Raw genomic sequence first — 21,113 nt, 5'->3', positions numbered from 1 at the left:
ACCAACATGAGAAGAAAATATGCTAAATATACGAGCTACTAGATCATAGAATTTACATAATTAAAGGTTGGTATTGGAGGATAGAAAGGGACAAAATGTATATAAATTTATTGAGTGTAATTAACATCTAATATATTGATAGCAGCACAATTATTGTAGAATGTGATAGGGGTTTGTTTAGGGTGGGAATGCGTTTTTTTAGTCTGTTGTGGGGCAATATTTACTCGGTGGTTTGATTTCTTTGAAGAAAACTGCGAGAATTACAACAATCTTCAGCGAGGCCAGCCAGGCCTCCGAAGTTAGATGGCAGCGCCGTCCTTCGAGCCAGTGACTACCATCTTCAGGACATGCATCAAAGGAACAACTGTCCACATTGCCAGGCTATCCAAGAAGAAAGGTATTTTTCACCGTCCAGAAATCAGTCAACATCCTACATAAATTCCACGAAGTATATACAACCACTGACACAAATCCTATGTTCCTGTCACAAAGTGTATTTTAGGTCAAAAGTTCAGCCATTTTTTTTTGAAACAGATGAGATTTAAGAACAAACTGCCAGGGGTATCCAGACACTCCATATAAGGCAAAAGTCGGGAAACCATACAAATAATAGTGTATACTCATATTTATAACCGTGAACGCAAACAGATATAATCAAAGCTTTTCTTGAACGTTTTCACTCGAAGCGTCTCCACTGAGTTCCCAATGTACATCGCCATTAACTTGAAATGCCAAAGTTAAAGGACGACAAACCTCTACAGTTTAGTAGTAACATGCAAGAGATTTAAACCAGATACCACACCACATGCTTGGATAGAGAGATAAGATTTCACTAAAATCTTTGAGGAAACTGTTAAAAATAAACATTTCCCTCTGTAAATACGTTCGAAGCCAGCCCTGGAAGTTGTTGCACGGAACCCCTGATTCAGTGACTAGCCCGCACAACATTAGTTTTCCTAGGATGAAATCTACGCTTCACAAGGCGGTTGATTGTGAAAAGTCTCTGATTGCAACAAGTTTGTATTCTTGTTTTAAAATCAAGGTTTCTACTCTGGACCCCAAAATACCGATTGCATTAGGCTTAAACTGTTCTCAAGGCCTGGCTTTAGATTACATATAACACAGGACAAAACAGCCTACAGTCTGAAATCCAGAATCAGAGAATATTTAATTCACTCTCGTGGTTAGTCAACTGAGAAGACGATGAAGAGTAGCTTTATTTAACAAATAGCACAGATTATTTGAAGACGGAGACAAAGTTAGTCTCCGAAACGTATATAATCTTATTTTATTCTTTTAATTTTTAAATAACATACATTAGTTAATGCCCACCCGAAATATGAATAAATGATTCATTAATAAAATAAACGTATCGATTGTACTTTTATGGTTCATGACTGTGTAATTTGTCTTTCTGGTTACCAACGATTCGGAGGAACGATTGAACTCCTATATCCATTTTTCACCAGAAGATGGAAGCAGTAAGTTTCTCCGAAACGTTAAGTAATCACAGGACAAGACGGCTTCATAGCCCAGAAGATCATCGACACATTTACCTCTCTCAAAACTTCAAACTTTGGTCAATTATGTTTTGTTATCGGTCTCAAGTTTGGTTTGATGTTGAAGACAGCCTGTAGCCTTAATATTCTCCGATAAAAAGTAATTAAATTTGAACCGTACACAAACAACGCAGGTAGTTTAAAAATGACCCATTTTCTCGAACCCTTAACCCTCTCCAAAAATTTCATGTTCGTGTCTGTTATACTGCAACATTGGGGGTTTATTCCTTCGGCAGTAGAATATTTTGGGAACATTTGACCTGCGTACCAGTGTTTGATAACCGCCGCCGCGTTAGCCAATGAAGTTGGAAAAACGACAAGTCAGAGCAGAAGAGGAAGACGGAAGAGTCAGATGTAAGAAGAATAAGAAGAACGGAGGGGCACAGGCACGTCGTACACGAGGCAGACGGCTGACTGCGAGAAGCCCTTTAATGTACAATCCACACACATAAAAAAGTGTTCGCTTGAGTTGCGCGTGACATCCGCATATTGGCATGGCACTAGTAGACAGACCGACAGCTTCTGCGCACCCACTACGCGCCGACATTGCTCTGCTCCCTTGTGTTAACTTGGCAGCATTGCACGACGCACAAATAATCAATGCTCTGGGCAGATTGAAGCGTAGCGAAGGTGTTAAATGTAATAAATACATGTGCTGAGATTAACAGTGTGTCACTAAATGTTTATAAACCACAGAGAAAGATGCTGAAATGAGGGTAGGAGAAATGTATGTGCAAATAAAACCCGCGGTGTTATGTGAAATACATGATTTGCAATTGCCAATAATTTGAAGTAGTGCCAAGGTCCGTTGTTGGTACCTTATTTGTTACGGCAGAAGGAAATATTCCAAAATTACGGTGGTAGGACTGGTCGGGAATGCTTTGGATATGTAAACTAGAAGCTGTGTGTGACTCGCTGTTGGGTCTTTTACGTCTACTGTCCGCATTGCAATGCCCGCCGTGAACATGCGTGAACTCTATACCCTAGACTAGCAGCGGGGTTAGCGGGAAGACCCCTAGCTCCACCCACACTGCTTCACGGGATTGGTTCTGCGCACGATATGGCAACGCTGTGCAGCTATAACCGATATTGTGGCTGTCCGAAGGGCGAAAAGGAATGCAAGAGAGGGGAAGACCGGGTCAGACCGGTGCAGTCCTCCTCCATCCCTACCATATACCATGCCATCCCCACTTTCTCTTCCCCTCCGTGGCTTCAACAACCTCTCACCAGCAGCAGCAAGCAGTCAGACAGTCGTTTAGCGCGTGCACGGTGTCTCGGTTGTTTGCAAGTAGTGAATGTGTGTAAGTGGAAAAGTGAAGTAGGTGTTCTGCACGTACGCATATTAATAGACTCGCGCGTTGCCAAGCACCAAACATATGTATCTGTTCCAATGTTGGGCTACACATCCTACAGGTAGTTTGCATTTATTGGTGTTTAGCATTAAAATAAATTATTTGTGAGAGTATGTTTGAAGGAGGCATGTTGCTCTTGCAACAAGGAACATACTGTGAAGTGGGAGATTGTGTTTGCAGCAGAGTCCACGACCATCACTGACCAGATATGTGTTTTTATTCAGAATATCGCAAACTGGATGCATTCTAGTGTTATATAGAATTTTAAAGTGAGTACGAGGTGTTGCCACTAACGGGAAATATTTTGGCGGCATGTGTGGTTAATTTAATTGCATTTTTTTTTATTAAAGTAACTGCAAAGTTTGTTAATGTCGAGTGTCTGTGGACCTTCTACATGCTTCAGCGCATTCACGACAGGACGTTTTGGAGCGTGGCCACCAGGAGTCGCCAATTGGCAATAACTGACCTTACCAGTTTCTAAACGATTATTGAATAATGCAGTGAATAAGTGGTTTACTTATCGACAGAACTCACCTGTTTATAAACGCTGTATAATTGTGCCAGGAGAAAGATTATCCCTTTTCGTGATCCATCGATGTAGGAACATAATTTAAATTATATTTCTTTAATGTTGCAGTGAGGAGGCGAATTATTTGTTTTGTAAATGTTTAAACAATTATAATCTGTGTAATGGTTCGCGAGATATTTGTAGTGAAATGATTGTGGCAGACTTTGGTGCCTTTTTCATGTCGTCTGTAGGTAAATTTAAACGAGAAATTGGTAGAATGTGATTAATCGTATCGAGCAGGGAACTCGTTATACCAGTGTCTGGATACCTACTAGAAAAACTGCTCATTCTGTCGAATTTTCACATACGAAGCAGGAATTTCGTATCATGCAAATTGCTTGTCAGTACAAAGTGTTTGTACTAAATGTGTTATCATAGGAAATAACGAGTGGGTAGGTCCGCCTGCTAGGCTGAAACAACTGCCGTTACGTGTATTGTGTATTCATCATTCCCTCGAGCGAACACTAGTTCGTGTGGACGTTTAACCACTCGGTTCGAATTATATGTGTTGAACACACACAGTGCATTCTTTAAGTAAGGGTTGGTTGGTGGGTGTGGAATGAGACGCTGAGAATAGCATTTGTCGGCCTTGAAAAATGTTGAAAGCTCCGGTAGTGGTTACGTGTCTGTAATAAAGCTGCTCCTCAGCTGTATTAAGCAACGAATATCAGAATCACTGCACACAGAGCATACATAACCCAGTTTCCATGCACGACCCACATCGACCCAGCATTGGGTCATGTCAAAACCCTATAAATACATGGTGGGATTTAGGTTAAACATTCAGACGCGCGAAGGCTGCTGTGGGAATAAATCAATGAAGTCCACATCGCGGTTTCTACCACACGCCTCTTGTTTATCTCACCACGAAAGTGATTACACGTCCAGAGTTGGTGTTATTTTATGTGTCGTGAAAGGTGAGCGAGTTTCCTTGCTGTGTGAATGGATTCGAACCTTCCCATTGTTGAGGTTCGCCAACGGCGCGGTGAGTGCGTCACTTGTTCGGAGTAGATACTGTTCGCTGAATATGAACGACGTAATGTGGTGTGGTTTGTGTTTCAAGCGCCAGAGGTCGGCACTGTTCAGGGACCTGTTTCTTGTATAGTAATAATGAATATCTCGACACCCTTACACAGACAAGAAATTAGTGAAATAATGAGGATAACATTCAGAGCAGTGCGAGAAAGCGGAACGTCTTTATAAAATAAATCGTATATAGAAGTTAAGTGGATACCAGAGGTGTAAATGTCTTTGACATAAAACGCTATGTCATGTTAGCGGGAGTGACGGTGTTATTATTAAATACTTATGACAGGTTTGCCACGTAGGTTTTATTGCTCGAATGTGTGACGTGTTATCAGAGGACTGTTCGGTTTTAAATGTGTGTGTGCTGTACAGATTTTACTAGGCTGTACCACATGTGACTGCAGTGCAAACCGAAACTGATAAAATCATTGATGTCGCGCGGTGCTGACAGTGATTTGTTTTGTCTTATAACATGTCGTAAGGCGTTGTATGGATGTTACAAAATATTTGCTAGAGGTACAGGGATCAGGCTAAACGTTCCTAAATATTTGCTAGAGGTACAGGGATCAGGCTAAACGTTCCTACGACGTCACTAGAATATTTACTGTCCTACGACAAATGTCCGCCAGTCATGGCGTAGGAGTGCATGCATGTTTTCACATAGGTAATTGGTTTACAGGAACTACGCTGTGTACCGTGCTCCTCCCCCCTCCACTAGCAATGATAACACTCCACAGTGTTTCACAAAAGATACACAAATGCGTCACAAGTTGTCATTGGCAACTGGTTAGGAGGTTGGAACGTAAACACCAGTGTCTGAAGTATCTCTGGCGAACGTTTTTTGTTGTGAAAACCCAACGTTTTTGTACAACGCACCTATTACGAAAGTGTTTCTTTCTGTGGCCGACGGAACTAGGACTTGCTATGCAGTGACCTACTGGTCATGGATCATATTCTTAACCGGATACGGGATTACAAACCATCGGAATATCCCGACGTGAGATAAACGCTTGAAAGGCAATTTTAGAAAATCTCTTTGCACAATAATGTTGTGTTTCTCAGAAAGTTATATCGGGATTGTGCCCGAGAGATAAAACACGTTTAAAAAGAGGAAACAGTTCTTTATTCATTAAATTATTTTGGTAACTTCGAATTCTGGCGTCCCCTTGAGAGTTGCTCGTCGGTTTGTCCGTTTCTAGGCACCTGTAAAAAAAGTATCTTGTTTAGGGACGAGACATTACGGACCATTATTCTTACTGTGACCGTGAATTAGTTTTAAACGGATTCCAGATTTCGGCATGGAATCTGAAAGTAATTTTTAATGACGTCGTCCATAAGATATCCGAATAGGTGTTTCAGATTTGTGATGGGATGCCTTTCGGACAGTGGCTTTTGTGTAGGGTTCATATCGAGAGATTGGCATGAAACATTAACCTAAAAGAAATTGTATTTTGTTCACAAACTAATCGTGTTACTAGTATGAGCGTTAAGTCTTTTCTGTACGAAATATTGCTTTAATATGTGTATTTTGTCGAAAATCCCTTTCATGTCGTGCCAGATAGGGGATACATAAACCACTTACAGAAGTCGAAGAGGAAATTATAATGAACGAAATTACTTGTTACGGAATATTATAATTGTACGAGCCCGTCGGAAAAAATCTAAGGACGTCAGGAAACAGGTGCTTGTCAAGACAGTAACGTTATCTGTTGGGTATTCTACATATTAGAGCTGGTTTGTGTATGTGTTTCATATATCGGTCGCCAGAGGTAGCAGCAGTAGCACAGCTGTCAAACAATTGCAACAATGTGGCGTGTTTCAGGGATTGGTCGCCGGGGGGCGCCACGCAGCAACAGCTGTCTGTGGTGACCACCGTGTGGGGAGTGACTACGTCGACGCAGTCCGGTCCCCACAACAACTTCCCGGGTAGCGGGGGCACCGTGGCTGCAGGGGGTGGGGGTTACGCTCAACAAGGAGCTCCAAACAAACAAGGCACTCCGTTTACTGGCGCTGGATACCGACAGTCCGTCCCGCCGGGGTGAGTACCTTTAAGATTTCTATACTCGTCTGATTGATTTAAGCTGTGAATTTGAGTGTTTAATTGATTACTCGTTTTCTGTTAACAAATGTAATGAGCAATTTAGTTAGTTATTCAGGGCATACTAAATTGTAACATTCCGCAAGGTACTTATTGATAATCGAAGTAGTCTAATTACGTGTACATCTCAAGCTTTTGTAATGACGTAGTTTTGACTCAGAAGCTTTGAGAGATTCTCATATAAGGACATCAGGGTTTTGTGAAAATGATTTTTCTTTCACAGATTTTTAGTATTAAAATAACGATACCTGCCACGGTGGTCTAGCGGTTAGAACGCTGGCCTTGTAATCCTGGGGTCTCGGGTTCGATTCCCGGCGGTGCCCGAATTTATAACTTGTGTTGGGCAAGGCCGTGGTCTAGGCAACACGGAGTTTTCCTCCGTGGCATCCCAACAATTACTCCATTCACACACAGAAGAAGGCAATGGCAAACCACTTCTGGATCATCTGCCAAGAACGTATATGAACAGGTCCCAGTCCGAGAAAAGGATGGAAGGATCCTGTTCATATGGACCTGTCGTCAGACAGAACACTAAATAATGATAATAACCTGAACTTAGGGCATTTAGAAGAAGGTTCTTTGATGAGGAAATCTAAGCGTAGTGTTTCTCAACCAGCGCTCTGTCGTGGCACATTTACGCGTGTGAAAACGGGACGTAAGTCTGTTCTTGATGACTGAACAGGAAGAATGATTATGCTTGTCGTCTATACACGAGGATAAGACAATGTATAGTCTGTAGTTGATAACCGGGGGGGGGGGGGATACTAGTCCTCTTCTGTGGCATTTCACACATCAAAGTACGTTTTTACGCATTTCAATTCGCGCAGATACGAATTTTTAATCTTCCTGGCACTCACATACATGTTCAAAAAAAAATCTTCTTTTAACATTTTTAAACTCACTGTGAAGTAACCCTACGAGCTGCATGGAAAAGTTGATTAATGACCACACCAGTTCGTTCCCATAAACTGAGACGAAATTGTAATAGTATGTTCACGTTTAGCAGCTGCTAAACTCGGGGTCTTGGTATTAAAGCATTACTCGGCACAATCAATAAGGCGTCTACCGTTGGGATAGAATTCACGTTGATAGGGGTAGTAACGAGGCATCGATCAGATCTTATTGATGGAATAATTCAATCCTATGATTCAGCGGCGTAAAAAAAAATACGTGGACCTTCTGCTAAAAATAAGAAAGGATGTGCGTTGTGGGGTTATAAAGGGAGGAAGGGAGATTCAATTGGCTAAATATTTAGGGGAAATTTGGGGTTGTCGAAAGACCGCGCCAAAGGGGAGAATAGTTGGGTTGCAGGTAAAATATATAGTTCTTGGCCTGCATGCTCTGTTCTTTTACCACCTCGCCTCTCCCCCTCCTCCTCGTTGCCTTGTATTTCCCCTTTGCTGTCGCCTTGTTGCGCTGAGCTGAAAAGTGCCTGTTGTATCACCACCAGCTATTGACCGTATTGTGCGAGCGTATAAACAGATTCTCGAGAAATAGGACACCTTTTCAGTCTCGGGAGGGGCGAGAGTTTTATATGTTCTTAGGATTCGTGTCATTTGAAATTAATTGGGGGAAAAACCTAATTATATGAATATCCGCCACGTTTTCAGTAGAATGTTTCTCTTGTTATTCACCCATGTAAATTAGATGTTATGTCGAAGTGTCGTGTGGTACTGTACAGTCCACAGATCAGGAGAAAATCCCTGCTAGGAATTCGATATACGCGCATGCGCAAGATTTCGCGGTGAGTGACGACCCATCCTAAAAGCATTCATTTCCACAACCACTGAACGAACAACAGACGACAGGCTTTCATGTGTTCTAATGGCTACAGCTTTAAGATTACCTCACAGAGGCACAGCGATTTAATCTAGAATATTATCGCAACACCCACAGAACACATTACAAGTCCACTCACTACACGCTACTCTTAACTGCTTGATGTTTTCAGTCTGTGTAGTAGCGTAAAACTCTGACGTGTCACACTTCCCACCAATAGCAGCCCTCTAGTCCACCAGGCAGTAAAAATTCCCCGCGCACCGCACCAGAAACGACTTCCCCTTGTGATCTGTGGACAGTACCTTCATTTGCGTTTGTTTGAATGTCAGATTGACTTTTCGTATATATTAAATCTTGTCCGTCTAATCACAATAAATTCTTATTAAATATTAAAATATTACAGTAATTAACATTTAAAATATTTAAAATATTAAATGATGTTCTTTTTCGAAATATTCGATTTACATTAGACCCCCCCCCCCATGTTTCACTTTTCGTGTTTATTATACTGAATTATCAGATGGTACTGTATGATTCTGCGTTGTGCAATTTTGTTACCAGTGTTTCGAAGGAACTTAACACCTCCATCTTTAGGGTAGGATGTATTTTGTTATGTATTAGTCGACTTAAGAGGCCAGTTCATAACTGCTGAGAGGTGAATGTTTTAATCTGCTGTAGAGTACCGGTTTTTTTTTAATATAGAAGCGTTGTGCTGTTTGTGTCACAGTTTATAGGCTGGGAGTATCTGCATTACACAGTAGCCCCTATCTGTCAGTGTGAGAGTTTTTATCACGTGATTTTCCCACGACCTTGTTGCTTTGCTCGCTTCAACTCATACCGCTCTGTTTAGCGGCGTCGGTGGAGGGTATGGAGGACCTCAGTCCACTGTCGGGGGGATGAACACTGGGGGAGGCGGAACCGGAGGGGGCCCGGGCAACCCGGGGGTGCAAGAGGGTGGTGGACCTCAACAATACCACCCCTCCCCTTCGGCATTAAGCGCTGCTGCTATGGTAGCTGCGGCGACGGCGACTGCAACCGCCACGGCCAGCGTCGTGGCGCTGCAGGAGCGACAAGAGATGAACTCGCAGTTCAACCAGGTCAGTAACATCACAGTTTGACATGATGATTGGTGATTGATGCCCCAAGATAATTTTCATGGTGATGAAGTTTCAGTAAAAATTGCATGTTTTTTTTTTACGTTTGTCAATTTCCACTAATTATTTTTATTACGTAATTAGGTTAGTATTTCCCTATCATAACCTTGTAAGTTTTGTATCAACTGCTTTAACAATCTGTAGCTATTATTTCTGTAGAGTGTGCATGGCTTTCGTATGATTTATTATACCTCAGCAGCGTTAAGCAGTTTGCCCTTGGAATGGACACGTGTTGTTTTCTTTGCGGTAAGAACTGAATTCTTAAATATTTAGAACAGCTCCAGTACCTCTGATCTACAGAGTTATGAAAATTTCGGTACCCTAAATCACGGAATAGATCCTGATACACACTTCAATGCAACAGTTAAGTAATACGGTATTTTGAAGCTGGGATAGATCAGTATGGGGTGGACGACCAGGGATCGATTTCCGGCGGAGGCAAACTTTTTTTTTTTCCAACGCATCAAGGCCTCATCTGGGAACTACCCAAGAAAGACAAGAAGCCACACACGCTACGGCTTACCGGAAGGCTTACGTCTCTGAAGGCAAACCGGAGCGCGTGTTGAATTTGGCCGGAAGCCGAGCCTCCGATAAATCTGCAGTAGCTTGATTTTTTGCCTCGAGATTTACTGAATATTTACAAGTCGTAACGTGTGTGGGCAGAGACGAGGTTAAAGGCAAGGCTTGTACCATTTATTCATGTCAACCAGCCACCGAGAACTTCAAATCCTCGTAGTTTAACAGTTCAAAATATGTGTCCCTCATCCATTCGTAGGTAGATATGCCAGTGTGTCGTCTCTAATCGAATTTCTGACTCACTTAGAACGTTTCAACTTTCTTTTATTTTTGAACATTAAAGTAACAGCAAAACGGATTAAAATCGCGTCTTCACTGAACATGTTGTAACATCGACTGAAGAATAAAAAAGACTGAGCACAAATCTGCCACGTGTGTGGACTCTCAGAGGTTTGAGGCTTTACCTTCCGACTTTAACTTGGCCTTCAGGTGAGTCGTTGCGTGTGTGGCCACCCTTAAAGGAGATGCTTGTCGCATTCATTCGTTTTGATGATATGTATGCCTGCTTACGTAAGCACAGGGATTTTACACAACGTCCCAAAAATATTTACGCAAAAATAAGAATAATATCCTTTTGGGTATATCTTTTTGGGAAATCCTGTACATTTCCCCCCCCCCCCCCCTTTCATGGTGATATCAACGTAATGGAGTCTTATAGCGAAAGTAACACATTTAAACCTCTAGAAAGGAGAGTGGCAGGTTTAGACACTGTTGCCAACTGATGTGTGTCTAAAACGTAGTTACGGACTTGTTTGGTGACAACGGACCAGAGTTCAGGACACACGAGGGACGTTGTTAAGAAAGGAATATGAAACTGTGACGTTTATTGAAGTCAGCTGATATATTTAAGGGCTAATCTAAATTCAGTTTAAAATTATTTATTTTCTCGTCTCCTGACAGAACGGTTTAAGATTAAAATACTGTTTAATAATTTTAGTTTTACGTAGTACTTTGTTTTATACGTAAGCGGAAGTACCAGGAGACTGGAGAGAATTACACAATGAGGAACTTAATAACTTTTAATGTGTAATTTCAAGTTCTGTTTGGTTGACATGAGAAATGCATACGACATTTTAGTTTGAACCTTGGAAAAAATTCGTAGATGGATTAATCTGGCTGAGGATAAGAACCAGTGGTAGACACTTGTGAACACAGATGAGTCTTGGGTTCCATGAAATACTGGCCATTTCTTCAGCTGTTGTTAGCTTTTTAAGTAGTTCCGTAAAAGGCCAGAAATTTTTTGACCAGCTAAGCGACTGTTAGCTTCTTAAGTTAGAAGGTAGTATGGAAATGTCGTAAGATAATCTCAAAGCTCGAATCTCGTTAAAATCCAGTCGATACCTCGAAAAAAAGCCTTAACCATTACGTAGATCAGAAATAATCGTTGTTTATTGTGAAAATCATATGATAAGGATTCACGACTGATTAAATATTACAGTACATGGCACATTGATTTGAATGGTTATCGAGTTTTAGATGGACTAAATAAAGTTTAAAGTAAACAGCAGAATATAATTTTAACCTAACCTTGAACCCCAGAAACTATGACATTTCTCTAGTAAGTTTGAGGTTATATGAACCATTGATTTTAAATAAATAGGACATAAATATGGGAGGTTTCACACTGTTTGAAGTGCGAGATGGAGCGAATAGCTACTTGGTAAGGATTTAAAAGGAGGCAACCTTGAACCAGTTGATATTTGTAATGGTGAAGTGCTGTGTTTTCTTTTCGGTACGGGCTGAATCCGTGAATATTACTTCGTCTTCAAAGGGCTAGTAATATGCCGCGATCCTTCATGGTGTTAACACCCAGTTTCATGAAAACCCCGATGTTCAAAAATTAATTAGGTGCTGACACACAGACTCGATACCATAAGCCTCTATTTCGTAACGGAAGATGAAAAGTACGGTATTAATATCGCAATATCGGGATGAAACTTGGCGATAACCTTGTAGCGTCAGATGTTTTGTGTTGTTCATGAAACTAGTTGGTGGTCACTAGGGAAGTGATGTATTATTGAAACATAAGCTCTTCCAATGTGCGTACTTCAACAGTGTGAATCAATCCATAAACCACAATGCTCCGTATTTATTCCCGCGTACAGTCTAGTTCATTATTCTGCCACGTCACGAAAGTGGCGTAATGCGACCTCTGGTGTTTCGTACTGAATTCTGAGAATGCCTCATCCCTTAAATGAAGCTGTTTTAACCCAATATAAGTTCGACGAGTAACAAATGAACGTATTTTTCAGACACTACCAGTGTCTTCCTATAAAATTTATGAGGTCACAGTATTCGAATAAAATTGAGGTGCTTACTGCCTCAATAATCAGGGCGATGTGATATTTCATCAGGTAGCGTTAAACAGTTGACCTTTGTGATTTCTTTGAGGCACGGACTAAATTCTTAAATATCGCTTAGACGAGCTTAGGCTTATTGCTGAATGCAGACATTGCATATTATCATTAAATATAGCCAGGAGAGAGAATTGCGTATTGCGAAAAGGTTATGTGTTGAGAAAACACGTAGAAATGAGCAGAGCTCTGCGTGACTAATAATCCGCCAGCAGCTTGGCAAGGGAGGCTTGCCAACTGTGAAGAAGAATAAGAAAGTTTCCATGCCCGTAAACTGCAGCCCTCTACCATAATTCCAGTCTTTTCAAAGACTCTGTAGTGTTCTGAAGCTAAATGCCATTGGTAGAAGGGGAGATCTTTGTAGATCTGTTGTATGTGCCCTAAAATAATAGGTTTGTTTTGCAGAGACATAGGCAGTTCAGTGTTAAATTATTTGTTGTGTGTTGGCATTGACAATTTTGTGTCAAGGTCATATATGTGGAAAGTGGAACTTTCTGGTTTTGGAATAAATCCCTCGCGAGTGAAATTCTGTTGATAAGGTAGAATATACGTCTCTTAGAATGTACCATGCAGTGAGGAGAAAAGTTTTTTTAATCGCAACTGTGAATAGGACATGACCATTTTGAAATTACAATTTTTATTCACAAATATGTTCCGTCAGCCGGAAGTGAGATTTTACGGCACGCATAAGACCCGATCGTACTGTTCCCAAATCTCCTAAAACATTTGCATTACTAACAGATATATTATTGTAGATACCGTCCAACCAACCATTTCAGCTGATTGCAGAAAGAACGAGGTACCTTTGTCGTAAAGTATTCAATGAGAAACACTTCAACTGCTTTGAGGTTGAATTTCACAATAATCAAATATGACTACGTAAGTACAAAGTACATCTGTTCTGAGTAGCCGGCCGGATTTCATTGCACACGTGCCGAGCGATAATATTGTTTTGCTTTTTTTTTATCGCAGTGCCTCTTAGTACTTACCCCTTCCGTTTGGCAGCGCTGTGCGCTTGATAATACGTAATGCACCGTGCGCACGTCCGCAACGCGATAATCCAATCCCAAGGCGTTGAAATGGTCTTTTCATTGCCCTGAAAACTACCAGGAAGTATTCTTTTTTCGTCTTAATATATTTCATAAACCGGTTACGCGACGTTATTATTGACACACAAGTGCAGTGGTAGTAAAAATGTTTCCGTACGAGTAATACAGGAGACCTAGACGTAGTAAGTTCGGCCTGTATCAGTAGTACTTGTCGTCATGGTAACCACGTGACGTCACTGAAACCGAAAATCGTTGACGTTATTTTGTTACTATGGTAACTGCAGGACGCGTAGCGATGTTGCACCGTAGTGGGAACCCAATTTTATTTTTGTAGGCACCGATTGTTAATTTGACGTTTTAAATGTAATAGTAAATGCGTATGGTGTAGATCTTTCGGCTAAACTGGAGGTTACGGGGCGCATTTGAAAACAGAAAAAAGAACACGCATTTAGGATGAAGCAATCCCAAATAGGCCGCGGCAAACCCTCTGAACCAATTAACCTAACCATTCCCAACGTTACCTAACGCAACATTTATTTCATTATCTAATGTGAAAAGTTTAACTGTATATGCATGTGAGCGGAATTTTGATTGAGTGTGTTTCAAACATTATTATTATTCGTCAGATTACGTTACTTGAGGTTATGTTAGGTTACGTAGTTCAAAGGGTTTGCCACGTCTTGTATTTGATTGCTTCAAACTTTCTGGCGTACGAAAACGTACACGTGTTTTTTTTTATTAGTTTTTTTTTTCCATTTTGAAACGTGTTACACAAACTCCGGTGTAGCCGGTCTTAATTTTGCCTGAAGTCCCTAACCACCTGTTAAGTGTGCATCATCAAAAGCATTCTCCATAGTTCTATGATCACCCTGCCATCTGGGGGATGTGCGCTCGACATACAGTGCATGGCCTTCTATACGGAGACAGTAGGCATTTGTCATGTGTACCTGCCAGAACCCGCCATTTTAATTCCAATCTTAAGAGTGCACTTGCATGTACTTGTGTTTGTTTGTAGTTCAGATTATGTAGTGACTTGGAAAGGCTGCGGAAGGAAGCGGCCATCGCCTAATTTAAGGTACTATTCCGACATTTACCTGGAAGGACTGAGTAAACTGCGAAAAACCCCAGTCAGGTTAGCCTGTCTCCTGGCCGTGATATGAACCCGGGACACCCTGAATACGAAGCAGGAGTATTAACTACTCGATCACGACATTCGGCGTGGAACAACTTATTTTAGTTACATTCAGTTGCATTTTAGAATTATATAACCTTGTACCATTTAAGAAAATGTGGAATCTGATTACAGTTTTGAGGTTGTGTAACTGCACAGTGATTTTTAAAACAAGAGAACTGTTGACAATGACTGATGCATGAAATACTATTTACTCTTTGAAGCTGAGGCTTGTTTAAATGTTATATAAGAATTTAGTTTGTACTGCATTTCTCCATTGCAAAGGTCAGTTGGTTAATATCATTTTAATAGTTATTTTTTTTAAAAAAGAATACGCGTTAGATGCTTTGTTACAGTTTTGTGCTATTGTGTATACTCGTAATTATGACGGTAATAACAGTCAAGATTATTAAGATTTTTGGTAACAGCTTCCAATCAGAAAATTATGAATCAGGAGATGATCAAAACTGAAGGGAGTAAGGAGGAATAGCCTAGAGCAGGTTACAAAAGAATTTACAAAATGGAAGATGCAGAGTGTAATAATCCAGAAGGAACATGGTGATAAGAAGTGGAAATATTTTTTTTCTTCTGATGTGATGTATCATGCTTACATGTTTTAGGGTATTTAAAGAGTGGTTTTGGGTATGGCAATAAGTGTGAAGAGACTTATCTAAAATGCTGTAATGTGAGTTACTCCCAGTATTAATGTGGTTAATGGAAAATTCTGGAATATCTGTGTACTCATTTAATTTTCAGGTTATGTTAATCTTGAATTTGTAATGATAAGTAAAGTACGATTGTTTGAAATTGACTGTAGCTTATAGAATTGATAAAACTGGTTGTCTTTATATATATTCTTGGCATCTGGTCTCATTCAAAATCTGTTTGTTAAAAATAATTATATTTTTATGACAATCAGTTCATTTTAATGTCAGTCCATATCTTAAAAATACTTCAGAAGATATGAATGTCTGTGTTTGTGTTTTATTTACGTACTTTGGGCGTAGCCAGAAGCAATCAAGTCAGTCAGTGAGGTCTGTCTGCAGTAGTTCATCCTTCTGGTTGATAGATGGCATGGAGCAGAGTTTAATGTTGGCAGAGGAGAAAAGTTAATTTTGACAAAACTCGACTCTTAGTGGTTGTAAACATGTCATTTCATAGATGAAAACATTTATTTGTGGGAAGAATGAAAATATACGAGTATTTATATGGTTTCTTACAGTAATTTATGTTAATTTGTATTTGGTTGCTATTTGGGGCATATGATTAAAATGTGAGAACTCAAAAATTCCAATAAAAACTATAAAAATGATTTTCCGTAATGTAGCATTTCTTTTAGCTGGTCTTAGACAGGATAGGCCAAGGAAAGTCTATGGAAAAATCTTACGAGAAGAAGAGATAGGATGGTGGGACACATTCTGAGGCACCCAGGATTGGTTAATTTGGTAATGGAAGGAAAGAATTGTAGGGGGAGGCAAAGATTGGAATATGTGACGCGGATTTTTGAGGATGTGGAAATGAAGAGATTGGCGCAAGATAGGCGAAAATGGAGGACCACATCGAACCAGTCGAAAGACTGATGACAGAAAAAAACGTGGGTTGCTTGAAAGCTGTGTTAATGCAAGAAGAAAATATGTCTTATACATAAAAAGACAGACATTTTGTATGAATTTTTTCTGCTATTCCGCATTTTTCTCAAAATGGCAATCTTTGGGAATAATTTCAGAAAATGACTTGGCGCCGAGATTGATAAAATGAATTCGGACATACAGTAGCTGTTAAGGAATGAAGCGAATGGAACTCATTAACTTATGTGGCTGGTAAATTCATTCTAATTCACATTCTAACTAACTAACTAACTTACTAGATGGATTACAGAACCCAAAGGTTCATCACCGAACTAACCAAAGCCCTCCGCCGGGCCGTGTCCTTGGGCCAACAAAATCCATTCTCCTTCAACTCCCACTAATTCACATTCAATAATTTAAATTTATAATTTTACTTTCGCAGATGCAGAATGTTCCCCAGCATGGAATGGCTGCTCAGCAATATGGAAACACTTACGGAGGACAACGAGGACACGGTCCTATGGGCATCGGAAACCCGAACACTGCGATGACGACTATGGGGAACATGGGCATGGGATCAATGGGAGGAGGAATGAATGGGATGAACCCAATGAGCTCTATGGCTAACATGGGCATGATGGGGCAGAGTGCAGGCATGCATGGAAATATGATGGGAGGAATGGGGCCGGGGACCATGGGACCCGGGACGATGCCAATGAACAAGATGGGGATGCAGGTACGGCATGCACTTTTCATTTCTGCAGTGTTTCATTTTTCATACTGAAATAAAGATATCTATTTGTAGCTCAACCCAGTAATGGATCATTGCCGCCTCCTTCCAGAGGTTTCTTAGTCATTGAAGCGTCCGTTTATGCGTATTGAGTGACAAGCCCACTGATGGCACAATTTCTACTCAATCCTCATTTAACAGTGAATCAGGAGAGACTTGGGTGAGAAATTGCCCCTGAATTTTGCTTGCGAAACATCTCGTAAGGTTCTTTTACGCGTCGTAAATCTACAACATGGGACCGCCGGCTTTACACCCCCTCTGAAGGAAGTTGTGCAACGGATTTTTATCACCCTTAAAAATCCATCGACCTCGGCCTGGATTGAACCCGCGAACCTTGGGTCCAGTGGCGAGCGCGCTAACCACTAGCCCACCGAGGGCGACAAAATATGTACCACTAAACCGTTAACCCTGGAATTTAAAGCCCAACCACTTGACCTTTAGTAGTACCAGGGTTTAAATCCTTTATTCCCATACGATGAAGGTTAATTGTACCATATGTTGATGTTTTAGTAACATTTGGTTGATTTTGATTTGGTGAGAAATGGAGGAAGAATCTCTCTGCAATAGAGCTGTGTCTCCAGAGTAAATAGTTTCTTTTTGAGAGCAGTGTAGTGATAAAGATCTGGGCTACAAAACCAGGCTATGATTCTTAGAAGGGGTGTCGATGTTTCTCGTCATCACCGAACCTAGACTGGCTCTGGGGCTTACTTGGCCTCTCTGTGTGTGCTGGAGGCTCTTTTCCTGGGGTTATGCAGCTGGGGCCTGAAAGCGACCAATTTTAAGAATACCGCAACTCTTTCATTTACCTTCATCGCACGTGCTTAATTAAGTACCTTTTCCAAAGGAGAAATTGGATATTGTGCTGCTTCTCATGAAATTACAAGTTCCTATACATGAAAATACCGCCACAGTGGTCTAGCGGTCAGAACGCTGACCTTGTAATCCATACACACAGAAGAAGGCAATGGCAAACCACTTCTGGATCATCTGCCAAGAACGTATATGAACAGGTCCCAGTCCGAGAAAAGGATGGAAGGATCCTGTTCATAATATGTCGCCAACCTCCTATAAAGGAGACGGCGTAATAAAGAAGAAGGTACATGAAAATATAGGCTGAGATCTGCTTTGTTTTCTTGTTGTTTGGAGTTAATTTATGTTGCTGTCTGAGATAGAATAGGATAGAAACAGTTTTTCTTAATTTAATGCTCGTAATAATATTATATTGAACTTTACAAAACTCGTACATTGAAAGAGTTTGAAACTTTCAGTAACTTTAATTGGAATTTTATTTGCATTAACTAATGAAATAGTTGGCTGCTCACAGTTGAGATTTATATTGTGAATGTGCAGTGATATGTCACATACGCTGACTAACATTTCATATATAAACATTATTATTGACAGGGTCCAGGGCCGCAAGTATACCCGCGCAGGTTGGCTCCGTACCCCAGCCCTGCAATGCATATGTCACAGAAGCGACATCCGCAGGGCTACTCCAACCCGGGGCCTACGATGCAGCCGGGCTTCTCACCTGCAGGAGGACCTCAGGTACAGCGCTTACAGTTGGCTTCTTACGAGTAATTACCGGTCACTGGTGTGGAACCTAACGGAATATAAAATTTTAGCGAATGAATGAATGAATGACCTTCTCTCGTGTCATGCATTTTAATAGTTAACTCTTCATTGTGAAAATACAAGTTATGCCTTTACTACGTCTTCTTTCTCATCTCCCATTTTTGCCTTTATAGCGTCGGGGTTGATCGCTCGGTCCACCCCCTCCATTCCTTCCTATCCCTTGCTAAGAATTTCATCTGCGTTAAACTTTTCCCCTTTGCCTGTCCTGTTTCTCTAATAGTATCCAAGTAGCTCTTTCTAGGTCTTGCTATTGTTCTGGTACCCTCAACTCTAGCTTCCAAAAACTGTTTCGTCAGCCATTCGATCTCGTCCAAAACCATTTCAGTTGCTTTTCTTCTAATTTTGTTTTAAGTGATTTAATTCCCACCTTGTCTGTAATTATGGTGTTCCTTTCGCGTTTTCCCTATTGACTTTCTGAGACATTTTATTTTATTTCTACCGCTGTAACTTTAGATGAATATTTATTTAACTTTGGCCAGCTCTCGCTGCCACATAATTGGTAGAATTGTTTCTTGGTTTTTATATTCAATTCTTTCTTTCCAAATGTTGTATTGTTTAATTGGTGATAAGCATTATTTGCCTTCTTTACCCTATTTAGGGGTCCGCAGTGGCCGCGCGGTCCGAGGCGTGAGCCTTGTGCCGCTTGGTCGCTGGGACCGTGGGTTCGAATCCCACTCAAGCCATGGATGTTTGTCCGTGTTTTTCTATGTTGTGCTGTCCTGTGTACAGGTAGAGTCCTTGCGACAAGCCGATCCCTCGTCCAAGGAGTCCTACCGAATGTCCATAGATCGAGCCAACAAAAAGTTGGGACCCGCAGTGCTCAGTCACTTGAAGAATGGGTCGTTCCCAGTATCCCTATTTAGGATCTCATTATCAGTTTTTCCATGGCCCCCAAGTATTTGTAGGTTCCTACTTGTTCCAATTTCTCATTTCCACGTCTCTTTCATCCTGTTCTAATACGTGTCTCCCTATTTATGCCTTTACAGAGCGTATAATTTGTGCTTTGTTTAAGGAATTGTAGTGCTTCATTGAATGTATGGGAATTGTAAATTTAAATTTTAAAACAGGCTTGTTGATGTTTTGTTAATTTTATCACTCGTATAGTTGGTACAATATGTTATATATACTTTAGTGTGGAGTTGTTCACTTTGGAATTTAAATTATTTTTGGACCTTTGTGTGCGCAGTATCCAGCTGGGTATGGTAATGGGAGGCCAGGCTTCCAGACACAGTATCCTCCGCAACAAGCGATTGGCCCGTCAGGAACGTTTGCTCCCGGTGCTGGAGTACGAGGAAATGCGGTCGGAATGCGGCAAACGACACCACCTTACACCACCAGTGGTCAAGCGGGTCACCAGTATTTTGGAGCAGGAGGAATGCCTACAGGAGCGATGGCAGCTCACCATAATGGAGGGGCGGGAGCCGGGCAGTTTCCCCCCCACCACCAGGCTGGCAGCACACCCCAATATGTAAATGTAAATGCGGCCGGAGCTGCGCAGTACGGAGGTGCAGCCAGCCAGTTCCAGCAAGATGTTAACACCATGAGAAACAACATCAGCTATCAGCACAGTCCCATTCCTGGCAACCCGACTCCCCCTCTTACCCCAGCCAGCAGTATGCCACCTTACATCAGTCCCAACCCCGACGTTAAACCCAATTTTGCCGAGCTCAAACCACCGTTACCCATACAAAGTGAGTACAAGACTTGTTTTTATAAAGTTTTATCGAGCTAGTCAAATCATTTGTCTAGAAAAATTAGAAATAGTTTCACTTTATTTAATGACCTTCTTACAGATTGTTAATATTGTGTTAAATGCCATTTAAATATTTCTAGTTGACTTAATTTTCTTGTTTGGCTCAAATTTTATTCTTGGTGCCACAAAAACTGTTTCTGTGTTTTGCTGAATGTTTTTCAAGGTCGTCAACATCATTCAAATTCTATCCAGTCTAAATTTTTCCTTTAAATTACTGCGATGAGAAGAATCGATTGATCCGTGCGATTGATACATTGCCCTGTTTCATTCACAGAAGATGATGAGTTACGTCTGACGTTTCCTGTACGTGACGGGATCATCCTGCCTCCATTCCGCCTAGAACATAATTTGGCAGTTAGCAACCACGTCTTCCAGCTCAAACCCACCGTTCACCAGACTCTTATGTGGAGGTACGCAAATGCATTGGACCACTCGTATGACTTTTGTCAACAGTTTGATCCATTCAACATCGAACCAATTTCACTTTGCCCACGCCATTCTTAAATAAAACTCCCGAACAGGAGTGGAAGGCTTTCGTCTTCGTTTCTTAGCAGTTCGTTGAGCTTAAGCTCAAGCACTATGCTATGGTGACATGAGCAAATGGAGGTAAGGCTCCATGCATTCTTAGTCTGAGTTCTGTGTGGAAGTGAGTGGTTATCTTTCACATTATGGCCTCTTAAC

At 41.1% G+C, this 21,113-nt stretch overlaps 1 protein-coding gene across 5 annotated transcripts in view; it reads left to right on the top strand.

The window, feature by feature from the left end:
• Window positions 1-21,113, top strand: part of tna (Zinc finger MIZ domain-containing protein tonalli) — a 570,512-nt gene that overhangs the window by 536,562 nt on the left and 12,837 nt on the right. For 2 of the 5 annotated variants that reach the window (XM_087354825.1, XM_087354826.1), the window contains exons 3-9: window positions 248-397; window positions 6,328-6,543; window positions 9,233-9,479; window positions 16,697-16,990; window positions 18,449-18,592; window positions 19,866-20,370; window positions 20,707-20,842. In XM_087354825.1, coding sequence (XP_087210951.1) covers window positions 248-397; window positions 6,328-6,543; window positions 9,233-9,479; window positions 16,697-16,990; window positions 18,449-18,592; window positions 19,866-20,370; window positions 20,707-20,842 — 1,692 coding nt within the window. Of the gene's footprint in view, window positions 1-247; window positions 398-2,797; window positions 2,973-6,327; window positions 6,544-9,232; window positions 9,480-14,429; window positions 14,591-16,696; window positions 16,991-18,448; window positions 18,593-19,865; window positions 20,371-20,706; window positions 20,843-21,113 lie in introns of those variants that run through there. The other 3 variants (XM_022071953.2, XM_087354828.1, XM_022071954.2) reach the window with 3 other exon arrangements.

The sequence above is a fragment of the Zootermopsis nevadensis genome, unplaced genomic scaffold (genome assembly GCF_977971745.1).
Source record: "Zootermopsis nevadensis isolate Lab colony 2312 unplaced genomic scaffold, Znev_1.0 Znev_ptg000024l, whole genome shotgun sequence".
NCBI classification, from domain to species: domain Eukaryota; kingdom Metazoa; phylum Arthropoda; class Insecta; order Blattodea; family Termopsidae; genus Zootermopsis; species Zootermopsis nevadensis.
Note: the sequence above shows the minus strand (reverse complement) of the source record. Positions and strands in the feature narration are given on the sequence as shown.